The following is a 22,460-nucleotide window of genomic DNA, read 5'->3' on the forward strand; positions in this document are numbered from 1 at the left end:
GCACCAGCCCGCCCGGATTCTCCTGTGACCGGATACAGAATAAGCCTTGAACCCCTTGGCTTCCCTCTTGGCAAATGAGGCTGCTTTACTATTAGGCATACATTAAATGTCCTGATGAGATCCATAGAATGTGTTAAACGGAACGAAACGCAGTCGACAACTATGAGCACCTTACACACATGGAATGTTTTATTTGCCCTTTAACCCATTGGCTGCTTCCGCTTTTTTGCGGCAGTGCGGCCGTTTTAAAAAACGTGCGCGGTTGCGCCAGCCATTGGCCGACGGCAGCACCAGCGAGGTAGTGCTGCCGTCGGCCAATGGCCGACGGCAGCATGGAAAGGGTTAAAAGTGTGAAGGTGTCAATATTGTTCTGATTTATAATCAAAACTCTGCGATTAATAAGTTTACAGAGCGTTAAGCTCTTGCCTAAACCCTTTTGTTCGTTCCTTTTAATTGTTCCCTGTCCTGATATTTCTTGTGTGATTGACTGGGTACAGGCTTGTGCCCTGTCTTGTATATTGTGTGTTATTCATGTTTTACATTGATTGAAAAGTAAATACCGAGACCTCTGCCCGGCTGGACATGTCATTTTCAAATATCGCAACGACTTTGTCTATATTTATTGATTAAGCATTGTTATTTGTAAGGGACCACTGTTGCCTTAATAATGCTGATTGCGAGGGAGGCAGTTTCAAGCACCCATTCTGCATTTTGCTTTGCAGAAAAAGGTTTGCAGTGAATGAAAATGGACTCACAGAGTTGTGCCTGGCTAAAGCATTCAGCCTTGTCCCTCTGAAGAAATTCAAAAGTTAAAAAATTGACTAAGTCTAAAGGTAAAACTTGGGACTGAGAGAGAAGCAGCAAAGTTACCCGAGCAGAAAAGCAACCCTGTTGCGGCACAATCCTGCTTTGTCCAGTTCGTAGCAGTTGGTTCTAAAACTGAAGGCTTCTGAGGAAGCTCAACACCTTTGATTCTGACTTAAAGGGACCCACACCAGCTTCAGCATCCTTCCTTGTCCTGCAGAAAAACATCTCAGTCCCAGGTAATTGGCGGGTGTGGCCCACCTGGCATACTTGATCCACTTACGTCATCCTGAAATCACACATAGGTCTCAGCCTACAGCAAATATGGACTTTCATTTGGTTTTGTGTGGTTTCCTGGGTCCTTTTACTGTAAAATCTTTAAAAATCCATATATCTTGCTTACTTTGATGATGTTTACTATTTTTGTGTTTTTGTTTAAAGGCTTATTACATTTTATTTTTATAAATATTACATTGTTTTGGATATTTATTGTGTTGTACTTTAATGTTGTTTGATACTACTTGACTTGTTACACATTTCTCTAGGAAATTGTCTGCTGATTGTACCATTACTACCAAAGGGTTGATGAGAGGTTCACTTACAACTGTATTGCGACCTTACAAAAGTGTGTTTATCAAGCCGGTTGGAGTACCTCCTGACACTCATTCACTCAAAAATCTGGAAAGTGTGGAAACTGATGCTACTGACTAGTAAATTGGTCTATTTGCTACCCAAAATGCTAGTGGATTATGTGTGCAATATTTTGCTTATGTCTGTGTGTTTGGGAGAGGAAGAGAAATCTGGGGGCATTCACTGAATATGAACAGACAGCATTCTTTTTTATGGGACTACTGGCTTACCATTAAATGCTACCAAAGCCGGCACTGTGCTCAGTTCAGTGTGTGTTACCATCAAGGCTTGCTTAAACTTCAGATTGGTTTCTCTGTAAATTAGGGAAAAAAACATGGAGATATTACAGTACTTAGCATAAATGTTTCTCAAGATTGACTTCCAGGTGTAATATAGCAACAAAGCAACATGCTACCCTCTGTGTGCTATGGGTTCAAGGCGTCTAGCAGTGCAGCCTATCATCAAGTACTTTGAAACAGTGACCTGCCAGTTTCGGAGACTTTCAAAGACTCAAAGCTGGGATTAAAATGACACCCCTAAGCCTGCCTTACAGGTTCAGTGGTGTAAGAGAGCTTGAGGCCGCCCCCCCCTGCACGGTACATGGAGGGGCCCTGCTCCGGATTTAAACAGGAGCGTCCAGAGTACTGTGCTGAGGAGGCCCCCAGCAGCTCCCCTACCCCCCTAGCCCCCGCACAGTGGGGTCTGCAGGGCCTATGTAATGCCACTACTGCAGGATTCTAATCTTTCAAAACCCTTCAAAACAAACTGTGCTCTCCAAAATCTACTCATGCCCACATGAAGCGTTTTAATGTATCAGCGCCCTAACGCTTGCAGGGAGGCAGGAGGTAATGGATGGATTTTATACCTTTGGGTTATTCACAAAAGAATACTGAGCACAGGTGAATCAGTTTTCACTGTGTAAATTGTATGCCATGACTCCATATAATTATGTAGTACTAATCCATGCAAGTGGTCGGGAGTTAGTAGACTAAAGCTGGTTTTGCTTCAGTGTTTAAGAACTGTCATTTATTTGTAAGTGGTTCATTTGTAAAAAAAAAAGAAAAAAATCAATAAACAAGAGCCCGTGTCTCGTCAGGAGGCAGTTGCACCAGCCCATTTCTCCTGTTAACACCACCTATAACAGAACCAATTACTAACCATGAAAGTGGAGAGAGCTGCCGACTTCGGAGGTGGGGGCCCAGTGTTGTCTCAATATCCTGTGACTCTGGCAAATCACTTAATGTCCCATAAATGTGTCCTTAACTGCCCATGAAAAGTGCTGGTGTTGATAATTAAGTGCCAGTGCTGAGCCTCGGAAAACACCGGCTCAAAATAACACTGATATTTGTGAGTTTTTGTGCATTCACACATTTCTCTGCGCTCTATAAAGACGTACAAAAATCCAGGGCCTTTTGCTCCTGCAAAAAGCCTGTAGGGAATCTCTTCGCACGGCGGTGAAGGGACTGTGAGGGGAGTGGAGGAAGAGGTCTATTATGGGGAAAATGTTTTCTCCATGGAGAAAAAACAAAAGTTCCATTGCACATAGGTGCTGGCATCCCCAACAGCGCAGTTGCAATGTACAATGTGCATACAGTTGTGCATTACGGGAAGACCCGTTTCTAGATATGTCATATGCCTTTCGCAATAATACTGCTTGGAAACCTAAGCCTGGCCCGGCCTTCCGGCTGCAGTAATGGATCGTTGTGAACTCCCGAAAGTTGTGCGTCTACCTCAGCGCGTAAGGATGCGCCTACAGCCTTCAAGGGGGGACTGGTCGCTGAATCGGGCCCTATATCTCGACCCAATTTTGTTCGTTACTTATTCTTATTTGGCACTTATGCAGCAGCACGCAATGTGTATTTTCACCTTCATGTTGTACTTTTATATAAACTGCTGAAGTAAAATCTCCCCACATTGAATATATGCTCTGAAATATTATTCACCAGCGGTTTTCATTAGCTCCGCTCCCTGCTTCGAATCCTTGCGCACGAACAAGACATACAAGCAGCGTGAACCACACTGTGATAATGAAAGAAACTTCATGTTGAAACGGCATCAGCGAGGATTGCTGCTAACCCCAGTGGGGTAACACAAACCAAAACCAACAGGGCTGCCGTTGTGAGAGGGGTTTCTCGATACACCCCATCTCTCGCGGGGGAAACACTCGGCCGACTTTCGGAGGCGGCAGGTCTCTGCCCCACAGATGCTGCCATGTCCCGTCCCCCTTCTCTCAGCCCTGACCAGCCTCACTCTGGCTGCAGATCCCACGACCGGAACCTATAAACGCGTCGCGGGCTCGCGCAACATCCACTGCTTTGTGACATCATCTCTCGACTGTTCGGTCATCACCAGCTGCCTCGAGACCCGGAGCTCACCTTTCATTCATAAACCCGCCGTGACGTATTCTCGATTGGAGCCTCCTTCTGGTTCAACTACAGCCATGCTGCTGTGAAGACTATACCCAACAGGGCAGGGTGGGAGAACCCCGGGGGCTGCTCTGTGCTCACACGCACCGCCCTGACACACCTTTTACAACGCACACTAGAGCAGGTATTGCCCCTCAAAGTGAACTCTGGCAGCGTTGATGAGTAGAACATCAATGTTAAGGTCCTGCGTGGGACCTGTGACTTTATAACACATTTCTGCAACCACAAGGGAGCGTCGAGTCGTCTACCGTTTATCAAGAGTGCATTTAAAAACGTTTATATATTTGCATTGAGTGCATTCTCTAGTGGGATTGTATGTTTGCAGCAGCATATATGGGTTTTGTGACAGAAATATGAATTATGAAGTTACCCCGAGAGCGGCATAAAAATTATAAAGGGGAGCGGTAGGACAGTGTGTACAGATCAGAGCACAAACATGGCTGCACCAGAGAAAAATTATCCAAGCACCCAGCGAGAAACTAACTACTTTTCTTATGACCACCAAAAATTGGATTTTACTAACTTGAAAATGCAAAGACTCATCGCTGATACTATGATGGTAGAATGTAAAGACTAGCCATATAAGGCAAACCACGTGCCGGCTGTTCACTTTCCCTAATAATTTGGTTTGCGAAAAACTAAAAACAAGTGAAATTAACATAATAATGTGATGAATAAAAAGAACTGTTCTCACTCAAACCAACCTGGATTAATGTGTGCTACTTGAATAAGGAATTACCCTTTGAGCATAATATTTCTTTGTAAAGGAGTGACACCTGCTCACAACCCATCCCTTAGCTGTTTATTCAAGGCTGCAATTGTCCAGACCCTTGAGCAATAGTTCCTCCAACTTCGCTAGGGATTCATATCCAGTATCAGGATCTCTGGGCCGTTCACTTTTCTCTCAAACATAAACAGTATTTGTTAAAATATGTGCTTATTTGTGTTGGAATATCAAAGACAGACCTATTGCTTATTTCTTAAACGGCTAATGTAACAAGCCAGTGGTTTAGTAGAACACACAGGGAGCAATGAGAAATTTTTCAGTGATTAACGGCCTGATTTAGATCTTGGCGGACAAGTTACTCTGTCAACACGGTGACAGATATCCCGCCATTATATCCTATGCCATTTATATATCCGCAGACAGGATATCCGTCACTGTTGTGATGGAGTATCCCGTCCACCAAGATATAAATTGCCCCGAAGTGTTTTAGAATTTGTATTATACAACTATTTTGTAGAGCAAGCTCCTATCAAAACTCTGGTGTCTTTGGGAAGGGGTGTGTCATCATTTAAATTGTTCACTATGTACTCACTGATGTTCTTCTTGTCAACCAGTGGATGGCTTGCTAAACAGTTGGCCCAATAACACAACCGTGCAGCAAAAAACCAGGCCGTCTGTTTTTTTTTTACATGCAAATAGCATCACCCCAGTCCATGCGTACATGAAATTGTTAATATTTCTGGTTCAAAATAATTATACACATCTTCACTTATGCACAAGCCTAAGCTTATGAAATTCTTTGGTGTAGCCAAACCGTTTAGTGGTCCCATAAGATTGTGCATTTTGCTCTGAACCACATCTGTAAGTAACGTGTGCTAGGCAATGAGGTTCTTTGATTTTTGTTATTTTAGGCGTCATAAAGTGGCATAATACTGCAAACCTGCGCGGGCCCTAAATCCTTCCTTTGACATGCAGTGCTTTGTGTTGGGGTATGATGCAGATGCTGCTGTAACCAATCACCCATCCGATCTCACTTCCCCACACCCCTCATGCATTGGCGATTATCACCCCCTGCACACATCCCCAATACCCCCACCCTCCTTACTCCCCACCCCACACCTCACACAAGTCGCGCAGAACCCACCTCCACCACCTTGAGCATACCTCCCGCGCCCCGCGACATGACCAACCCTCACCCTCTCCCCCCCCACTCTCACTCCCCACTACCCCACCCCATCGGCCAGACTCACGGAACACACCACCTCCCTCAACCTAACCCCTTATCCCTTATCCCCTCCCATTCTTAGCCCTCACCCCCTTATTGTCACTCCTTCCTTCTCCAGCCTACATTCATCCCTCAACTCCCCTACACCGCCTTCCACATGCGCCATCACCCACGCTATCAACCGCCCCCTGTCCTCATCCCCGCCCCCGGTTCACAAACTCTCTCATCCTTCGAACGCTACCCCACCCACTCGGACCGCAGAGCCCTGCTCCATCGCGCGCACATCCCGTCCCATTCGATCCAGTTCCCACCCCATTACCCGACTCAAACACTCACCCACTGCTCTCACTTCCAATTCCATCCCCAATCCAACACTGGACATGATCATCTCCACCCTCCTACAAGTCAAGGAAGAGCTCCACACCATCAAAGAACTTCTTCTCACACACCCCAGGCACCCACTACCCTACACTTCCCCGCCCAACAAGGACTCCATTCGCCCCTCAAACCGTTCCACCCTTCTCTCCCCGCGCTGGCCCTCTATCCCTGATCGCAAGGCCACCGGCCGTCCCCGTCGCACCCTAAACACCCTCTCGGGCCGAGACTTACACAATCTACTCTGCTCTTATGGCCCAGGTCCCACAAAAGGCTCACCCACAACACACCTCCCCATACCCACGATTCTCACAAATCCCCTCAGGCCACCCACACTGAGCGACAGAAGTTCTGTCCCCTGTAATCTCAAAAATATCCCCCTCTCCTTAGAACATTCTCCCACCCTCCTCACCCCTAGACTAAAGTGTATCCTGCTCAACTGCAGATCGGCCCGGAGACACTCCTCTGGCATCGCGGAGCTCATCTTATCAAGGGGCATTGATCTAGCCATTCTGACTGAAACGTGGCTAACTGAAGCATCCACACCTATAATGGACATACTAGTCCCCCCCAACTATCTCAATATTAGACTCGACAGGAATGGCAAGACGGGCGGGGGAATCGCATGCATCTACAGGAGCAACCTAGCTGTCACTGAAGGCCCCTCCCCCTCCCTCTCCTCCTGCGAACTCATCTGTCTTGATATTACTAGTGAGGGCAAACCTGTGTGCTCCCTTCATGTTATTTACCATCCACCCGGTGACAACTTCACCTTCTCCCAACAACTAATGGACACGATATCCACCAACGCCGGTCGACAGCTCAATCAAATTTACTTGGGAGACTTCAACCTCCACTGGAATGACCAGAAAGACACTGTGGTGAAGAGCCTTAAGACTTTCCTCGACGCGCTTGACCTCACCCAAATCTGCAACGGTCCGACACATGAAAAAGGCTCTATCATTGACCTTATCATCGCCAAAGAAGACTCTACCCAACTAGACACAATCGAACCATGTGACTGGTCAGACCACAACATCATCACCTTCTTCATCAACGAAAAGGTCAAACCTAACCCGGCGCAACCTGCCAAAACCAAGATTTGGAAGAGGGACCTGAAGAACCTTAACCCAAAGTCCTTGCCTGCCCACACAGGCAGTCTCCTTCTTCCCCCGACGGACGTCTCTGATGTGCATTCATTGACCAACCTCTACCTAGACTCCATGTCTACAATAATCAATGAAGCCGCACCCTTGCAACTGAAGAGAGTCTCCACCAAGAACTCGAACCCATGGTACGATGGCAGACTCAATGAAGACAGACGTGTGATGCGCTTAGCTGAGTGCTCGTGGAGATCGGACCCCTCAGCACTGAACCTTAGAACGCTTAAGAGTAAGAGAAACGCTTACTTCAGAAAAATCAAACGCACAAAATTAGTATTCTTTAGCCAACAGCTGGATCAAGCTAAAAACCGACCAAAAAACTGTTCGAGTTAGTCAAAACCCAAACCAAAACGCAACCTCCACAACCCAACAACTTAACAAAGGCTATCCCAAGTTGCGAAGACTTCTCTGCTTTCTTCAAGCAAAAGAACGACATTATAAGAAGCGATCTCATCAAGGATGTAAGTCGATGCTCCGGCTCCATATGCATAACTAACACTCATGCTAAAAACAACGCTTCATGGACGTCCTTCGACACCTATTCCGAAGAATCAATTCACAAGCTGCTGGTCACCTTGAAACCCGCCAATCATCACACAGACCCCCTACCTGCCAATGCTGTTAAAGTCCTCACCCCCCTGTTCCTCCCACTCTGGACTAAAATCATCAACTGTTCCCTGCAACAAGGGCTCATCCCAGACTCCCTCAAGATTGGGTAAGTCACGCCTATACTCAAGAAACCCACAGCTGACCCGGCCGACCTAAACAACTATCGTCCTATCACCAATATCACCACTCTAGCAAAACTGTTAGAAAAATGCGTACAACTCCAACTGACAAAACACATTGAGCAGTTTGACCTCCTCAACTCTCACCAATCCGGATTCAGAGCAAAGCATAGCACGGAAACGGCCATGACACACATAATGGATGATGCCCTCCAAATCCTTGATCACAATGAGTCTTGCCTCCTCATCCTTCTTGACCTCTCTTCAGCATTTGATACGGTCAAACACGAGAATCTACTGGAGCTCCTAAATACCAGAATGGGCATATCCGGGACGGTTCTCAAATGGTTCACGTCCTTTCTGCACAACCGGTCTCAGAGGTTCAAGAGCAACAACGCACTGTCCTCGCCTGTGCCAGTAACACTGGGCGTCCCGCAAGGTTCCTCCCTATCCCCCACATTGTTCAACCTCGTCATGGAACCACTCACCACCTTGCTTCAATCTTCTAAGGTACATTTCCATATGTACGCCGATGACACTCAGCTCTACCTCAAGCTTCAATCCCCTGAAGACATCAAACTGTTGAATGCCACACTAAGAAACACCCAAGCTTGGCTGGCCGACAATCACCTCAAACTAAATGCCCTGAAAACTGAGTTCCTTCTGATCTCTCCTCCTGCGAAAAAGGCCATCACCCAAACCTGGCTCAATCATCTAACCACACTCAATGTCCAGCCCACCATCGTGGACTCAGCGAAATCCCTTGGCATCACACTGGACTGCAATCTCGACATGCAGCAGCATATTAGCATAGCAACTAAAGGAGCCAACTTCCAAATCAACACTCTGAGAAAACTCAAACCCTTCCTACCACCCAAGGACTTCCAAACTGTGGTACAAGCCTTAGTCATTCCTCGCATAGACTACGGAATTGTGGCTCTCAGCGGGCTCCCCCTGACAACAACGGCTCCCCTAAGAGCCTCCCTGAACGCGGCCGCGAGACTCATCACTGGCTCAAGAAAACATTCGCATATATCCCCTGACTTAAAAGCCCTGAACTGGCTGCCTATTGAAGCCAGAATTCAGTTGAAAATTGCCTGTATGACACACTCGGCCGTACACCACAAGGCACCCAACTACCTCTCTCATAAGCTGACCATATCAGGAGGCTCGAGATCCAACAGAAGCACAAACACTCTCCTCCTGAAACCACGGAGATTGCGGAAGGAAAAAACATACAAACGCTCCTTCTCTGGAATGGCACCTAGGATCTGGAATGCACTCCCGCCAGAAACCAGGCTTATCCCGTCCACTATTCTCTTCAAGAAAGAGGTGAAGGCCATCCTTATGGCTAAATACACCTGAACACTATTGATACTGGAACAATGACAGTATTTGGCTCTTTCATTATCGGCTGTCTGAATGCTTATCTATGTTAGTCCATTGTTTGTCTGCTTCTGGATCTAATCCATTGCACAGATGCTATACTATTGATTTCCACCTAGTTTATTGGGTTGTACACTAGGACTTGAGTGCCTCAATAACCTGCAACGCACCCACTACTGACTACTACTCTGCTTTCAACATTGTGTTTACTCACCCTCTGGGGTGCTATAATCTTATCCGTTTAGACATTGTACTGCTTCCATATTATTATTGTTTCTTGATTGTTATTACTCTGTATACTCTTGTATGATTGATACCCTATTTTTGCAACTCACTGTCTATGGAATCTCATATTGATTCAAGAGTCTTGTTTATCCTACCTACTGTTTCTGTAAAGCCCTCTAATATCTGCAAAGATCTTGTTCGCGCTATATAAAACTTTAAAAATAAAAATAAATAAATAAATCTAGGACTCCTTGCTCTTAAACTCCTTACCCATCAATGTCGGCAGTCTCGACGTAGCATAGACTGTTAGGTTCTGAAGTCTGCAGCAGCAGCATGTCTGCCTTCAAAAGAAACACGACAAATGTCGACAGCTATTCATTTCAAACTTTATTCAGATGCAAATTATGTTATCACAGAGGAGGTACTGACTGATTCACCAGAAGTAAGGCTTTCTGAAGCAGAGTGACTCCCCAGTGTGTCTACCCAAAAAGGATCTGTAAGGTGCAGTATAAAAGAATCACAACCCATCTCCTGAAAAGGTGAATTATGGATGAAGACCCCTAGAGGTGAATGCCAGCGCCCCTCTCCACACCTGTAAAGCTGTTAGTTAGAACAGGACATTGGGTATACAGGTGCTAAGAACAGAGAACCTACAGGGCAAAGGCGATCATGTATAACTGAAGTTTTGGCTGAAACCATAGTGACTTCAATAATTAGCGGTGAAAATGTGTCCAGTAAAGTATTAAAGGATCTTTTGTCAAGGGTCTACAAAGTGGCAGGAGTCTTTGGACAACAAACTGCATCCTTGGCATACTTACAGGCACGAAATCATCGTTCTTCAGACACACAATGTCTCCAACTCGGATATCCCTCCATGACTTCGTGGAGAAGCTTGGAAAGCAGGGAATGAAAAATGGGATGGATTAATGAAGGATCTAACACAGGGATACTCAAAGTACGGCCCAGGGACCTCCTGAGATTAGGGCAGTTATTCATATGACTAGACACTGATCAACATATCATAATTAGTTTATAGGAATCGCCTTCAGTAAGAACTGTTTCCATGATGGTCTCTAGCCACATCAGCGCAGCGCGAATTTTCGCGCTGTGCTGAACGTTCTTAAGAACGGGCGTGGTCATGACGGAACGGTTCCGTCATGAGCACAGCCCAACCGACGCTCATGACGGAACCGCTCCGTCATGAGCATCGAATGGGTTACCATGTGACTAAGCATTGTTTTAGTTTTAACAAGATTTACACGTATGAAGGGGGTTTATAGTTTTCTAACACTACACTTTCGTCTCTTTTGAAAAAAGCGTGCAGATATCTATGCAAATCCGATTGTTCACAATCGAATGATGCATTGATTTTCTTCATGGTGGATACTGAGAGAGCATAAGTTAATACTAGAATCTTTCCAACAAACCCCCGGTTAGAATGCTTGTAAATTATGTGAGGACGTTTGAATATGGCCCCTTTAGCAGATTGCAGATATATATTTAAAAAACATAAAAACATAGTAGAACATTAAAATAACTGGAACAAATTCTCTTGAGATGTTTAGAAAATGTTCCACCAATGTAGTGTTTCGGCAATACGCGGTTCATGAACCAGCATCATAAAGAGAACTTGACTCATGGTCGCCTTGGAACTTACAGTAAAGAAGAAAAGAAGGTGTCCTTGACAACTTATCTTTAGGAACAACTTAGTTTTAGAGAGATCTGGCACTATGGCACTAAACATGTAAAAACATGATACACTTTTTTGAAGTTTGCAGAGAGTTAATTTTATTGACATGCATGTGCGTTACTTTGACTTTAATTCTTGGTGCATGAGAATAGAGCAGTGGTGACAGACAGAAGTCATGTGAAGGCTCGGTTTTCTGCTTCACGTCCTCCTACGCCCACCTTTCACCACCCCGACCCTCGCCCTGCTGGCATCAGTGCGGACCTCGGGCATGCCACAGACAGTACTTTGCTGCCCTCGGGGATATGTTTGTGAGTACTCACGGTCTAACATATTGTTGCATGCCACAGAGGTTCATAAAGAGAATATAAGGTAAAAGGAGAAATTTGAGTTTTGATATGTTACAAACCTGAATTTTATAAAGGTATTTATTTTCAGGTTGTGAACAGCGTTGATTACTTTCTTTTCAGAATGTTATTTTTTTTTATCTGAATGTTACTTGATATTTATATATAAGTTGCACAGTGTTTTTTATTAACCTGGTGTCTTAGCGCATCACAGCAAATTACTTTCTGTTTTCAGGTAATTTTTTTCAAAACATGAATTTGATTTTTTTTTATCCCCATTTCCTCTTTTTTTCCTCTTCTACATTACTTTTTGTTACAGTCTGACTTATCTTAAGTCATTTTTTTTAAAAATTGGTTATTTTTTTCAATTTGCTATTTTGTTTCTCGTGTGCATATTAATTGCTCCAGCCTTACTCCAATGAGTGATGGTTATTAAAAAAAAAGGCTTTTCTACATATGTGTAAATAGGTATCGTTTTTTATATCCGAAATCTGAAACATGATTGATATTTTTGTCTATAGGACCATATTTGCTGACTTTTCAATATATAAATCAAATAATCTTAAATGAATACATTAGCTTTAAAGAGCAGCCCATCTGTCAGCCTTTGCCACTTTTGTGAGACTTTCCCCTTATTTTTGGCATATTGTCGGGAAAGGGATTTGTTAAGTAGACAAAGATGTGGAAAGATCAGGAAAAAGGGGAGAGGATGTGGCCTAACGGCTAGGGCGATCGCCCTCAAATCTGGGGAACCGGGTTCCATCTCGTCAAGGACGCGCAACATCTTGTGATTCTGGGCAAATCACTTAATATCCCTGTGCCTAACAAAAATTAATGTGTCCTTGTGTAACGCAACTGGTGCTTGTGTAAATCGCTCTGATACCTTCGTGTCAAGTTCACGCTATATACAAATCTGTAAAATAAAGGTATTTTCTGCACTTACAGAAACATGGAGTACTGTGAACGGGGGCCTCAGGAGGCATCATAGAGGTACACCAGGGCACGAGTCGGGGGGTACCACGCGGGTGGACGGCATCCCCCCACTTATTTTCGAGGGTTTTCCAGGGTGGACGCCGTCCACCCTGCACAATCTAAACGCCGTCCCCCCCCCGGGGGCTGAAAGGACGCTCGGAAGGATGGAGGCGGTACAGATGCTGAGTCACCCGTGTAGGTAAGAGCAGAGCCCGGAAGCCAAGCTACATGAACTAATCGCACCGTTAGTATGCAACTGCACAGCCGGAAACTAGCCTTGTACACTACCCCAGTCAGCTCCCACCACTGTCTGTTTAACAGCCCTTCGGGACCTAACCCCGCGTGCACATCTCTGCCTTCTTCAAACTGCCGGCGTTCTTAGAGTGCTTTCTGCCACTAAACTGCAGGGTCCTCCTACTTTTAGTCGCCCCAATGCAAAGACTGCCCTGAACACCTTGCCCCATGTTCGGATTTTTCTCTGCTCACACATTCCATGCCCCTGCCTCAGCTTACTTCCCCTGCACCCTAGCACAACGCTCCTTCCGACCCACACTCCGTTAAATATCCTTCACACGCTTCTCCTACCACTAACTGACCAGGGGCTTCCTGTTCGTGCCCCCTCCCAGTGTATGCTCTCTAGCCAAGGTCCTCAACAAACTTTCCACTTGCCCTTACACTGCCATCGGAGTTTGCCAATCCAATTTACATTTACATTTACATACCTATTTTAACAGGTTTTTTTCCTTTTCGTGACGTCACTTCCGGTCGTGACGTCACCTCACGTATTTGAGCGTCCCCCCACGTCTAGGTTTTTGCCTCTCGTGACGTCACTTCCGGTCGTGACGTCACTTCCTGTCTGTGAGCGTCCCCCCACTTCTTTATTTAGGACTTGTGCCCTGAGGTACACAAAACATCCCAAATAAACTAAGCAGAGACCAAAGGGACTAGTGTGAATGTTGTTCAGATGCCCTCGCCTTATGACTCTCAAGAGAGAGTTGAAGGTAATGAGGGGAAAGGAGTAGTTTATTGGAAAATTTCTAATTTAAAACTGGTGAGTTTTGGGCCAGTGGTTTTAGGCGGTGAATACCGTCAGTTGGTATTGGATTTGAAATTAGCAGTTTTGTTACCCTTTTTAAATTGCATTTGCACTTTATGCTGTTCTTCTTCTAGTTGGCATGAAGTATTTAAAAGTATCTCATTTGTTGTACGGTATGTCCGTCTTTTCACTGACGCTTAGTGCCACCACATGCCCTGTTTGGCCTAAGCAATACCTGTAGCTTTTCTTAATGACAGCTCCAAGTTCAATCTACAACAGAAACATATGCATGCCCCCATATACAAACACTCTCAAACTCAGCACCTGTTTTCTTCTCTTGGAGACTACCAAAAAGGCAATATGAAGTGCAATGTTGAAAAACGTTATCCTTTGTGTGAAAAATGTCCTACTTTTACCTTGCTGCCCTCCCTTTTGAGTCATTCCTACATCCTCTTGGCACACCACACACATGTGTGAAGGGCATGTTTGTCAGTAAACTGATGTACATCCCTTACTAGGTCTTTGTTCGCTCTGGTACCCTCTTTTAGTACATGATGGTTACAGCAACAAGCTGAAAGGGTTCGCAAGGACGGGGCTATACATGTCATTTTCAGGAAAGCTCAACAAGGGTCTTTGAAGGACCCTGCTTCCACCACACTAAAGGCTCTCACAATAGAAAGCTGCCTGGACTTAAGAGTGGTGTTTACAGGAATGCATTGAGCAGGGAATCTAGAGACGGAAACCCAAGTCCCTTGCAGTGGGCTGCAGTAGCTAACTTACCTGTATTGTATTGTGTCATTTCATTTCTATAACATACTTCAGCCCCTTGACGATGCCCTGAAGCACTTAACCTGTAGAACATGAGCATATGTGGGTCCTGTTCATTATAACAGAATATTACATTGCCAATTAGTTCCCAGTGGATATCATTTTTAGTTTGAGCCTAGAGTCAACGCGGGAACATAGTTTACAACGAAACTTTTACCACGCAATACCATTACAATGCAGGAATTACAACGAAAGTCGTTACAACGACTTTCGCTGGAGGGCGCTGTTGGATAGGGAATAGTTTAATTTTCTATCCAACACCTTCCCTACTATCCACGGGGACTGGAGTTGGAATAGAAAATTAAACTATTCCACTCTCCAGCACCCCTCAATGCAAGTCGTTGTAACGACTTGCGTTGTAATATCTGCGTTGTAAAGGCATGCGTTGTAAAAGCATGGGTTGAAACGTCATACAACCGTCAACGCACATGCGCTGCTCTGCGAGGCCTGCTGTATTGGAGTATGCATTTGAAGCCATGCCCACTCTCCCCCTATATTTTTCATAGGCTTGTGTCATTGCCCTTCATAAATGCTGGCTTCTGATTCATAAATAGGCTTGTTAGTCCCTCCTTAGTACTGCTTTATCTTCATTTGTAACCTCCCATGGCGACTGGCCCTTTTACTTCGGTTGTTATACAGTACGGGTTTATAGCCTGTAAGCACTATTTTCTTTAATTAGTTTCTCCTACTGGAGGCATGACTTGTGCTGCTTCAGCCGGTTTTTAATGATGATCCCCTTGAACAAACTGATTCTTTTACCTATCTAGGGGTAACCTTGGGCAAAAGATTGAATTGGAAGCCACAGATAGACCTACTGGTTGTAAAGCCCAATCAACTAGCGGGGGCCCTCCTGAAAGAACATCGTCTATCCTTAACTAAATCAGTGGCTTCGGCTATTGCTATTTATCAAGGAAAGGTTAGAGCCTCAATAATGTATGGAGCAGAACTCTGGGAGTTCGAAAATGTATATTTTTTAGTCCAAGCTCAGAACAAGTTCCTGAAGGCATTGACTGGTCTCCCGATGTCAACACCTTTAAGGCCGTTATTGATGGACCTTGGGTGCATTTCCTTTGAAGAGGAAGCAGGTTTTAGACCTCTTGCCTATTGGTGACGGCTTTGGACCACCCCGGAGTTGGCAGACTAAGCGCTGGCACTTAAGAAAATTAGAGAGGCTGATAAATCCAATAAGATTACATGGTTACACAAGATTAAGGTGGCTCTTTTAAGTATGGGCCTGATCCACTTATGGCGGGATCCAGAAGGGAACTTGTTTCCCTCAAAAGCGGAATTCAGAGTCTTATACAGGGAGATGATCTGGCAGAAATTCTTTTCTCATGTGAACGGAGATTCCTTAACAGGCCTCTTTCTGTGTCATAAAATTGAGTATAGTATGGAGGCCTATTGGGTCATCATTACCAGTTTTGGAGACACAAAGCTTTGCCATCAATTTAGAGTGGGAAGTCTCCCTATAAAATCGTTTACAAAAAACTGGGGGTCTGTTCAAGACTCACACTCTGTCACTCCTGTTTGTGTGGGGAAGAGACTCTGTAGCATATCCTTTTTGTCTGCCCTGCATACAAGGCACCTTGCAAAAAATGGCTTAAGCCAGTTTACGCCAAAATGGGAACAAGATCCTCCCAAATGGCTTTGCGTATTATAAAATCTGATACCAGCGAAGCCGTAGAGGTGGCTATGGCAAAATTTTGGAGCTGGAAATGGGCCATAAGAAGGATCAGGATGCATGGCACTACGTAACTATGTAAATATATATTTATGTAATTACTTTAAAACAGTATTTTCCATCTTGCAACAGGGTTTCTGAGTTTGGTGTTTCTGTACTCTCTAATACAAATAGGTTAATATGTGCTTAATCGCTGTGATTTTCCTGTTGCATTTAATTGTGGATCTATCTTTTGCTTTCAGCCCTATTCACCCTTGATGATCGAAATTTCTGTATGTACTGAGATAAGATTTGAACATGGATTTTATTGATTGTATTCTTGATATTTTATGTTTTATTAGCCAATTTGGTTTCTTAAACATTTTTTGTACATGTGTCTTTTATGATTGTTTATAATCGAATAAAGACTGATTGAATTAATGATGTTCCACAACATCGCTGCGTTCCGAACACTTTTAGAAATGTATTTATTTTAATTACAGAGCGGTCTGCTTTAACTATTGCGGCCGTGGGACGGGACGTGTGTTTTTACATTTTATTTACATTACATATTAGCATGTAAATTGTGCACGTATGTAATGTTTCCAAATAATTATTTTTCATAGTAGTTTATGTTCCCAGGAGACTTTAAATTAAAATATTAGCATGTAAATTGTGCACGTATGTAATGTTTCCAAATATTCATTTTTCATAGTAGTTTATGTTCCCAGGAGACTTTAAATTAAAATAAAGTCTGTACACTTAAAGATGGTCGACATGTTTGAGAAGCGATTTCAGATGCTCGCCTCTTCTGCCGACTTGTTTGGCCCTTTTCTATGTTTACCACCGCACAGTGCAAGACTGGAGCTGTGAGGCGTAGAGGTGTAGGCACAAAGCATGATGTGTGCTTGAGGTGGATAGTCACTTATATCCCCACCTTCAGAGGGTACAGTTGGGGGACCAGGTATCGACCACCAGTTTCCTGACGTGCAGTGTTCCACAGGGTTCGGCGCTGTCACCTCTGCTCTTTAATCTATATCGTCAACCGCTGGTGGAGAGACTGGCTCAGCTGGACTACCAGGTTTTCAATTACGCAGACGACACCCAGCTACTTGTACGGATCAACAACTCTAGCGCCAATCAGGATTACGTACAAGAAGTGCTGCGTTTCACAGCGAGCTGGATGACTGACAATTCACTCAAAATAAATCCAGACAAGACGGAAATTCCGGCTGTTCCATGTATCAACAGCCCTTGATGTGACCTGTTTTGGCCGCTGGAATTTAGAGTTACTCCTACCCCAGTCCCAGTGGTCAGAAGTCTGGGCATCAAAATCGACGCCGACCTCTCTATGAACAACCAAGTGTCGGCAGTGATTGGAACATGCACAGGGATATTGAGGAGTTTGCGGAAGCTTGTCTCTCTTCTCACCACTATTTCCCTCCAGGTCATTGTTTCTGCTACAGTAATGTCCAGGTTTGATTATGGGAATGCCCTCTACATCGGCCTCCCCTGGAAATTATTAAGAAGACTACAGGTTGTGCAGAACGATGCGGCGCGCCTTATTTTTAATCTACCCAGACGGACTCATGCCTCCTCATTGCTCTCCAAATTACATTGGCTACTTATCAGGCAGCGAGCATCTTTTAAGGGCCTTTGCATTGCCCACAAGGCCATCTATGGACAGGCCCCAGTATACATCAGGGATCGCCTGATGAGTTACACTCCTGCTCGGACTCTTCGTTCCTCCGCTGCTTGCCAGCTGGTTATCCCACGGTTTTATTCGGCTCGCAAGGGTGGGATAGACTTTTCCACTTTGATCCCACAGCTTTGGAACAACCTTCCCGGAGATTTGCGTAAAGAACCGGGTCTCCTTCCTTTTAGGAAAAAAATTAAAACTATCTTGTTTCTGGAGGCACTGACCACAAATTAAGCCTGTCCATTCCGGCTCAATGCATTGTCTGTTGTAATTCTTTCCCCTAGAAGCGCGAAGAGACCTGATGGTGAACCTGTGCTATATAAGAACTAACTACCATTAACATTAACAGTCTGACCAGATACAGCAACCACAAAGTTTTGCGCTGTGCTCATGAATGTATTGTTGAAATGCTTTGCCATTGATGAGGCCTAAGGGGTGGTCCAACGCCATAGTGAGTAATAAAAATGTGGAGTGTAGAAACTGAGCCTTTGACGGCATGCGGTGCCCTGATGTCCCTCTTTATTTCCCAGCAACACAACTCCAGATTTCACGATGTGTGATCTGCTATCCTAAAATGTTTCCGGTTTAGCCATAGAATTATAATTTTCGTTTCAAATTATCAGCCTCCCCTGCTTCCAGTTTAGAATAAATTGGGGGTTTGGTTTGAAAAAGAAAGGCAGCTTTAATAACACAAGCATTTGCAATGCAATAGATCTCGCATTTGTGAGTGTTTGAGCTATTTGCATTGTAAATGAAAATGCCTTTTATTTATGTTTTAAAAACCAAAACATAAATAAAAGGCATTTTGATTTACAATGCTAATTGCTCAAACTCGCGTAAATGTGAGACCTATTGCATTGCAAATGCTTCTTATACACTGTTCTCTCTTGCTTTACTGCTACTGTCTGAAATGTTTTGTCGTTTGTGCATGCTTACAATGTAAAGGACTCGTGAGTCATCGTCAGTTAGATTGTTAGAGGTATGTGATGTGGTAGTCCCATGGGAGTGCAGTGGCCGTGCTCCCTTTCACTAGAGTCTCACAGGATCAGAAAAATCTGGTCCTGAGGGTTGAGTGGGGCCTGAATGTCTGCAGTGGGTTGCCGTGAATAGGCAAAGACAGTGAACGGCAGGATGGGTTGGTTGCCCGTGGTGCTATGCCTGCGGCCAGGCCCTGGGGTCAATCCTACCCTCGCACAGCCATAGGCCTTCTGCAGCAGGGGGATTGGCTGGCATTCTGTGGTTGAACGCAGGACATGGGGGAAGGTTGGCCTTATGTATGGTAATAAAATATTACCTCACGTTTAAAAAAAACTAGAAATCCAAAGAAAAAAACAAAGGTTAAAGTGATGCAAACGTTAAGTTTGGTAATAATATCTTGCTTTGCATTAAAAAAGCCTGAGAAATTAACTAAACAAATCCAAAGTTGAAGTGACGGGTATAGCTATTTCAAGCAATTACAACTCACACCCTCGCCATGCACTGCTTATGACCTCACATATTACAACACTAATGACATGTTCTGTGACATTATTGATAACATTACTGTTGACAACTGAACTGACATAATTGATGGAAACACTATACAGGGTGAATCAACTATAACTGTTGAATTTAATTGTTTTTTTAGCTAAAACCTTGTGTTTAAACTGACGTTTTCACCTTTAAGTAACGTCATATTTACTACACGAGGACATTAGGACCTCTTTTATCGAAAAACAATGTGCAGCACTCTTCAATGCTCTACAAGAGGCTCAATGCATGACATCATGCATTTCGAGCATGATTGCGTCACACACTCATTAGCAACGCAGAAGCGACGTATTTTATCCTCTTCTCTAAGTCTAAATGGATACATTCTCTAGTTTAGCAATAAGCCCCCATGAAGCAGGGGAGTGCAAAATATAGGTTCTGACAGCAGGTACCATCCTTTAGCGTAGAAAGTGGAAGGCGTTTTGTTCTCACTTTCAGCACCGAATTGTTTTTACATTTGGACAGTAATATATTTTATGGGATTGGATTCATTTACACAACTTTATTTACTTGCTCTTCTGTTTACAATGGGTCTCCTAGGCTGGGTGAAATGTAAATGATGCTGGTTGGTGTAAGTCATGTAATTTTAGGAATTGAGCATTATGCTCATTACGTTACATTCAAGAAATGGTGTCTTTCGTCAGTTCCCGTAATGACTCCCCAATCATGGTAACGTGTGATTCACAGTAAAAATTTACTGGGAACACTAGAGAACAACAGAACGCCTTCTGTGAGTTTTTATGCGAAAGCAAATTATGTGAATTTCACACACCACTAGTGTTGACCCTTCTTTTAAACAGGGTGTGACAACAGGGAGTTACTGTGTGTGATTTGCAGTGTTTCACATGGGTGTGGTATTGTTCTTGTTCGTTTTAGGAAGTGGTTAACCAATAATTTAACCACATATTGAACTATGGCAACTACTATAAGAGTAGATTCCTTTACTGTGTATCCCTTAGGTACTATGTATAATGGGGAAGCTTGAATTGCGATTATATCCTGTTTTCTCATTTTTCCACTTTTCTTTAAATATAAGTACTTTACACTCACACTCCTGACACCTATAGGAGCAAAACAACACTTAGGGTAGGGACAGCATGAGGGATCCCTGGTTGTGATGAAGACCACTGACCTCATAGGTCTTGATTGATGGCCGAAACACGTTGACGGACTTCTGAAATGTAGAGTTAATAATAACTCCTGACATTCCGTAGTGTGTTTAACCCGATCAGTGGTACCTGAAATATAGTGCTGTGGTAACCACTAGATACATTAATATTACAGTTAGGGGAGGAGGAGCCTAACCAGCGACCAAGATGGCCGCTTAGAGAGTCAGCTCCGCCAATCTCCCTCGCCCCGGCAAAATCCTGTGAAATATCCTGTTCCTCAATCCAACTCCCCGGTGGCGGATTCGAAGTGATCTCGGCCAAGCTTCGAACGACTCTCCTCCAATGTACTAGGGCAAAGCAACATCGACGGACATATTGAGGCCTACTCCCGCTGTCGGACCGGGACCTGTGGTTCTTGGCTAACCGGAAGGTGAATGAAACAACTTCGGCTGCAGTAGACCGGAAGTTCCAGATGCCCTCCGACTCAATTCTGAAAATTGCCCCCGGTTTTCAGACACTTTACTGTGGTGCACAGTGGTGGTCCCCGGATCGTGGAAGTTGTTGGGAGAGGCCTACCGAGAAGCTTGCCCGCGACTGGACCCTTGGTATCAAGCAGCTAAGCAGGGGTATGGCAGTCATTTGGATGTTCTGAGTCTTCCCTTCCCGCTCCCTGGAGACCACGGACTCGCGGATGGAGATCGTCCTCACCACTTAAGTTATTTTGGTCGGAGTGATGGTGAATGGCCTACTGGAGCTGCAAGAGTGGTGTCGAGTGATCGATTATCCCTGAGACAGTGTGACCGACAGCCTTGGCGCACATCACCTAGGGAAATCTGGTGAGAGGTGGCGATAAAGTGTGTGAGTCCTGATGGCGGCGAAATCGGATCAGGATAAAGCTCTGCCGCGGTCCTCCAGGGCGCCTAGACAAGTGCAGACCAACACTCTGGAGAGATACACTCAACCAAAAGGATCGCCAACGGACCTTAAGAAATCGCAAGCGGAGGTGGAGAAAGGAGCCTCTGCGGCAGAGGCACCCACCTTGTCAGATCTTATGGTGGCCATTACTGGTGTACAGACGACATTGGGCCAGAAAATGGAGGCCCTTGACCATAAGATCGATACTGTAACGGACGAGGTTGGGCTAATAAGAGCAGATCTCAATAAGGCGAGCGAGAAGGTGAAGTCGCTTGAGATCAAAACCGCTAGTCTGGTCGATGATGTACATCTTCTGCAGCAAGAGGTTCGAGATGTCAAAACATCGAGGGCTCAGACTGATCGGAAATTGGACGAATTTGAAGGGAGAGCTCGGTGCAATAATATCCGCATACTGGGGGTGCCTGAGCGGTCAGAGGGGCCCACACCGGATCTGTTCGTGGAAAACATCGTTCTCAAGCATCTGCAGCCGAAGGGCCTCAGCAACTTTTTTACGATTGAACGTGCCCATAGAGTTCCGAGGGGTAGGCCTCGAGCCAGGACTCCCCCTCATCCTATGATTGCCAGGGTTCTTAACTTTCGAGACTGTGATGCTATATTGCAGGCGGCCCGCTCTGGGCCGCCGTTAATATTTGAGAAGGTTACGCTGTCCTTCTATCCGGACTTTACACAAACTGTACAGAAAGAGGCAAGGATTCCTTGCAGTGAAGAAGAGACTGCGAGACAAAGGCATGAAGTATGCTATGATGTTCCTGGCCCGGCTGCGAGTGGAACATAATGGCAGGGCGGTGTTCTTTGACAACCCAGAGGTAGCGGCGGACTGGTTGGACAATACTTGCGCGGCTGAAGCTGAGGCCCAAAACAATGATGCGTCGGAGGAGCAGTAATCGTTCAGATAGTATTTTGTGGGGGTGGGGTGAAGTAACGATAAAACATTATAACGTATGTCAGTAACATTTTGTATAGGGGT

The 22,460-nt window shown here is 44.8% G+C and overlaps 1 protein-coding gene across 1 annotated transcript in view; it reads right to left on the reverse strand.

Moving 5' to 3' along the window:
• The window catches only part of ATP8B3 (ATPase phospholipid transporting 8B3), a 379,813-nt gene that overhangs the window by 191,268 nt on the left and 166,085 nt on the right, over positions 1 to 22,460 (reverse strand). The window contains exons 7-9 of the mRNA XM_086947162.1: positions 10,508 to 10,580; positions 9,960 to 10,030; positions 1,665 to 1,747 (exon numbers count right to left, since the gene is read on the reverse strand). Coding sequence (XP_086803288.1) covers positions 1,665 to 1,747; positions 9,960 to 10,030; positions 10,508 to 10,580 — 227 coding nt within the window. The remainder of the gene's footprint in view (positions 1 to 1,664; positions 1,748 to 9,959; positions 10,031 to 10,507; positions 10,581 to 22,460) is intronic.

The sequence above is a fragment of the Lissotriton vulgaris genome, chromosome 12 (assembly GCF_964263255.1).
Source record: "Lissotriton vulgaris chromosome 12, aLisVul1.2, whole genome shotgun sequence".
Classification (NCBI taxonomy): domain Eukaryota; kingdom Metazoa; phylum Chordata; class Amphibia; order Caudata; family Salamandridae; genus Lissotriton; species Lissotriton vulgaris.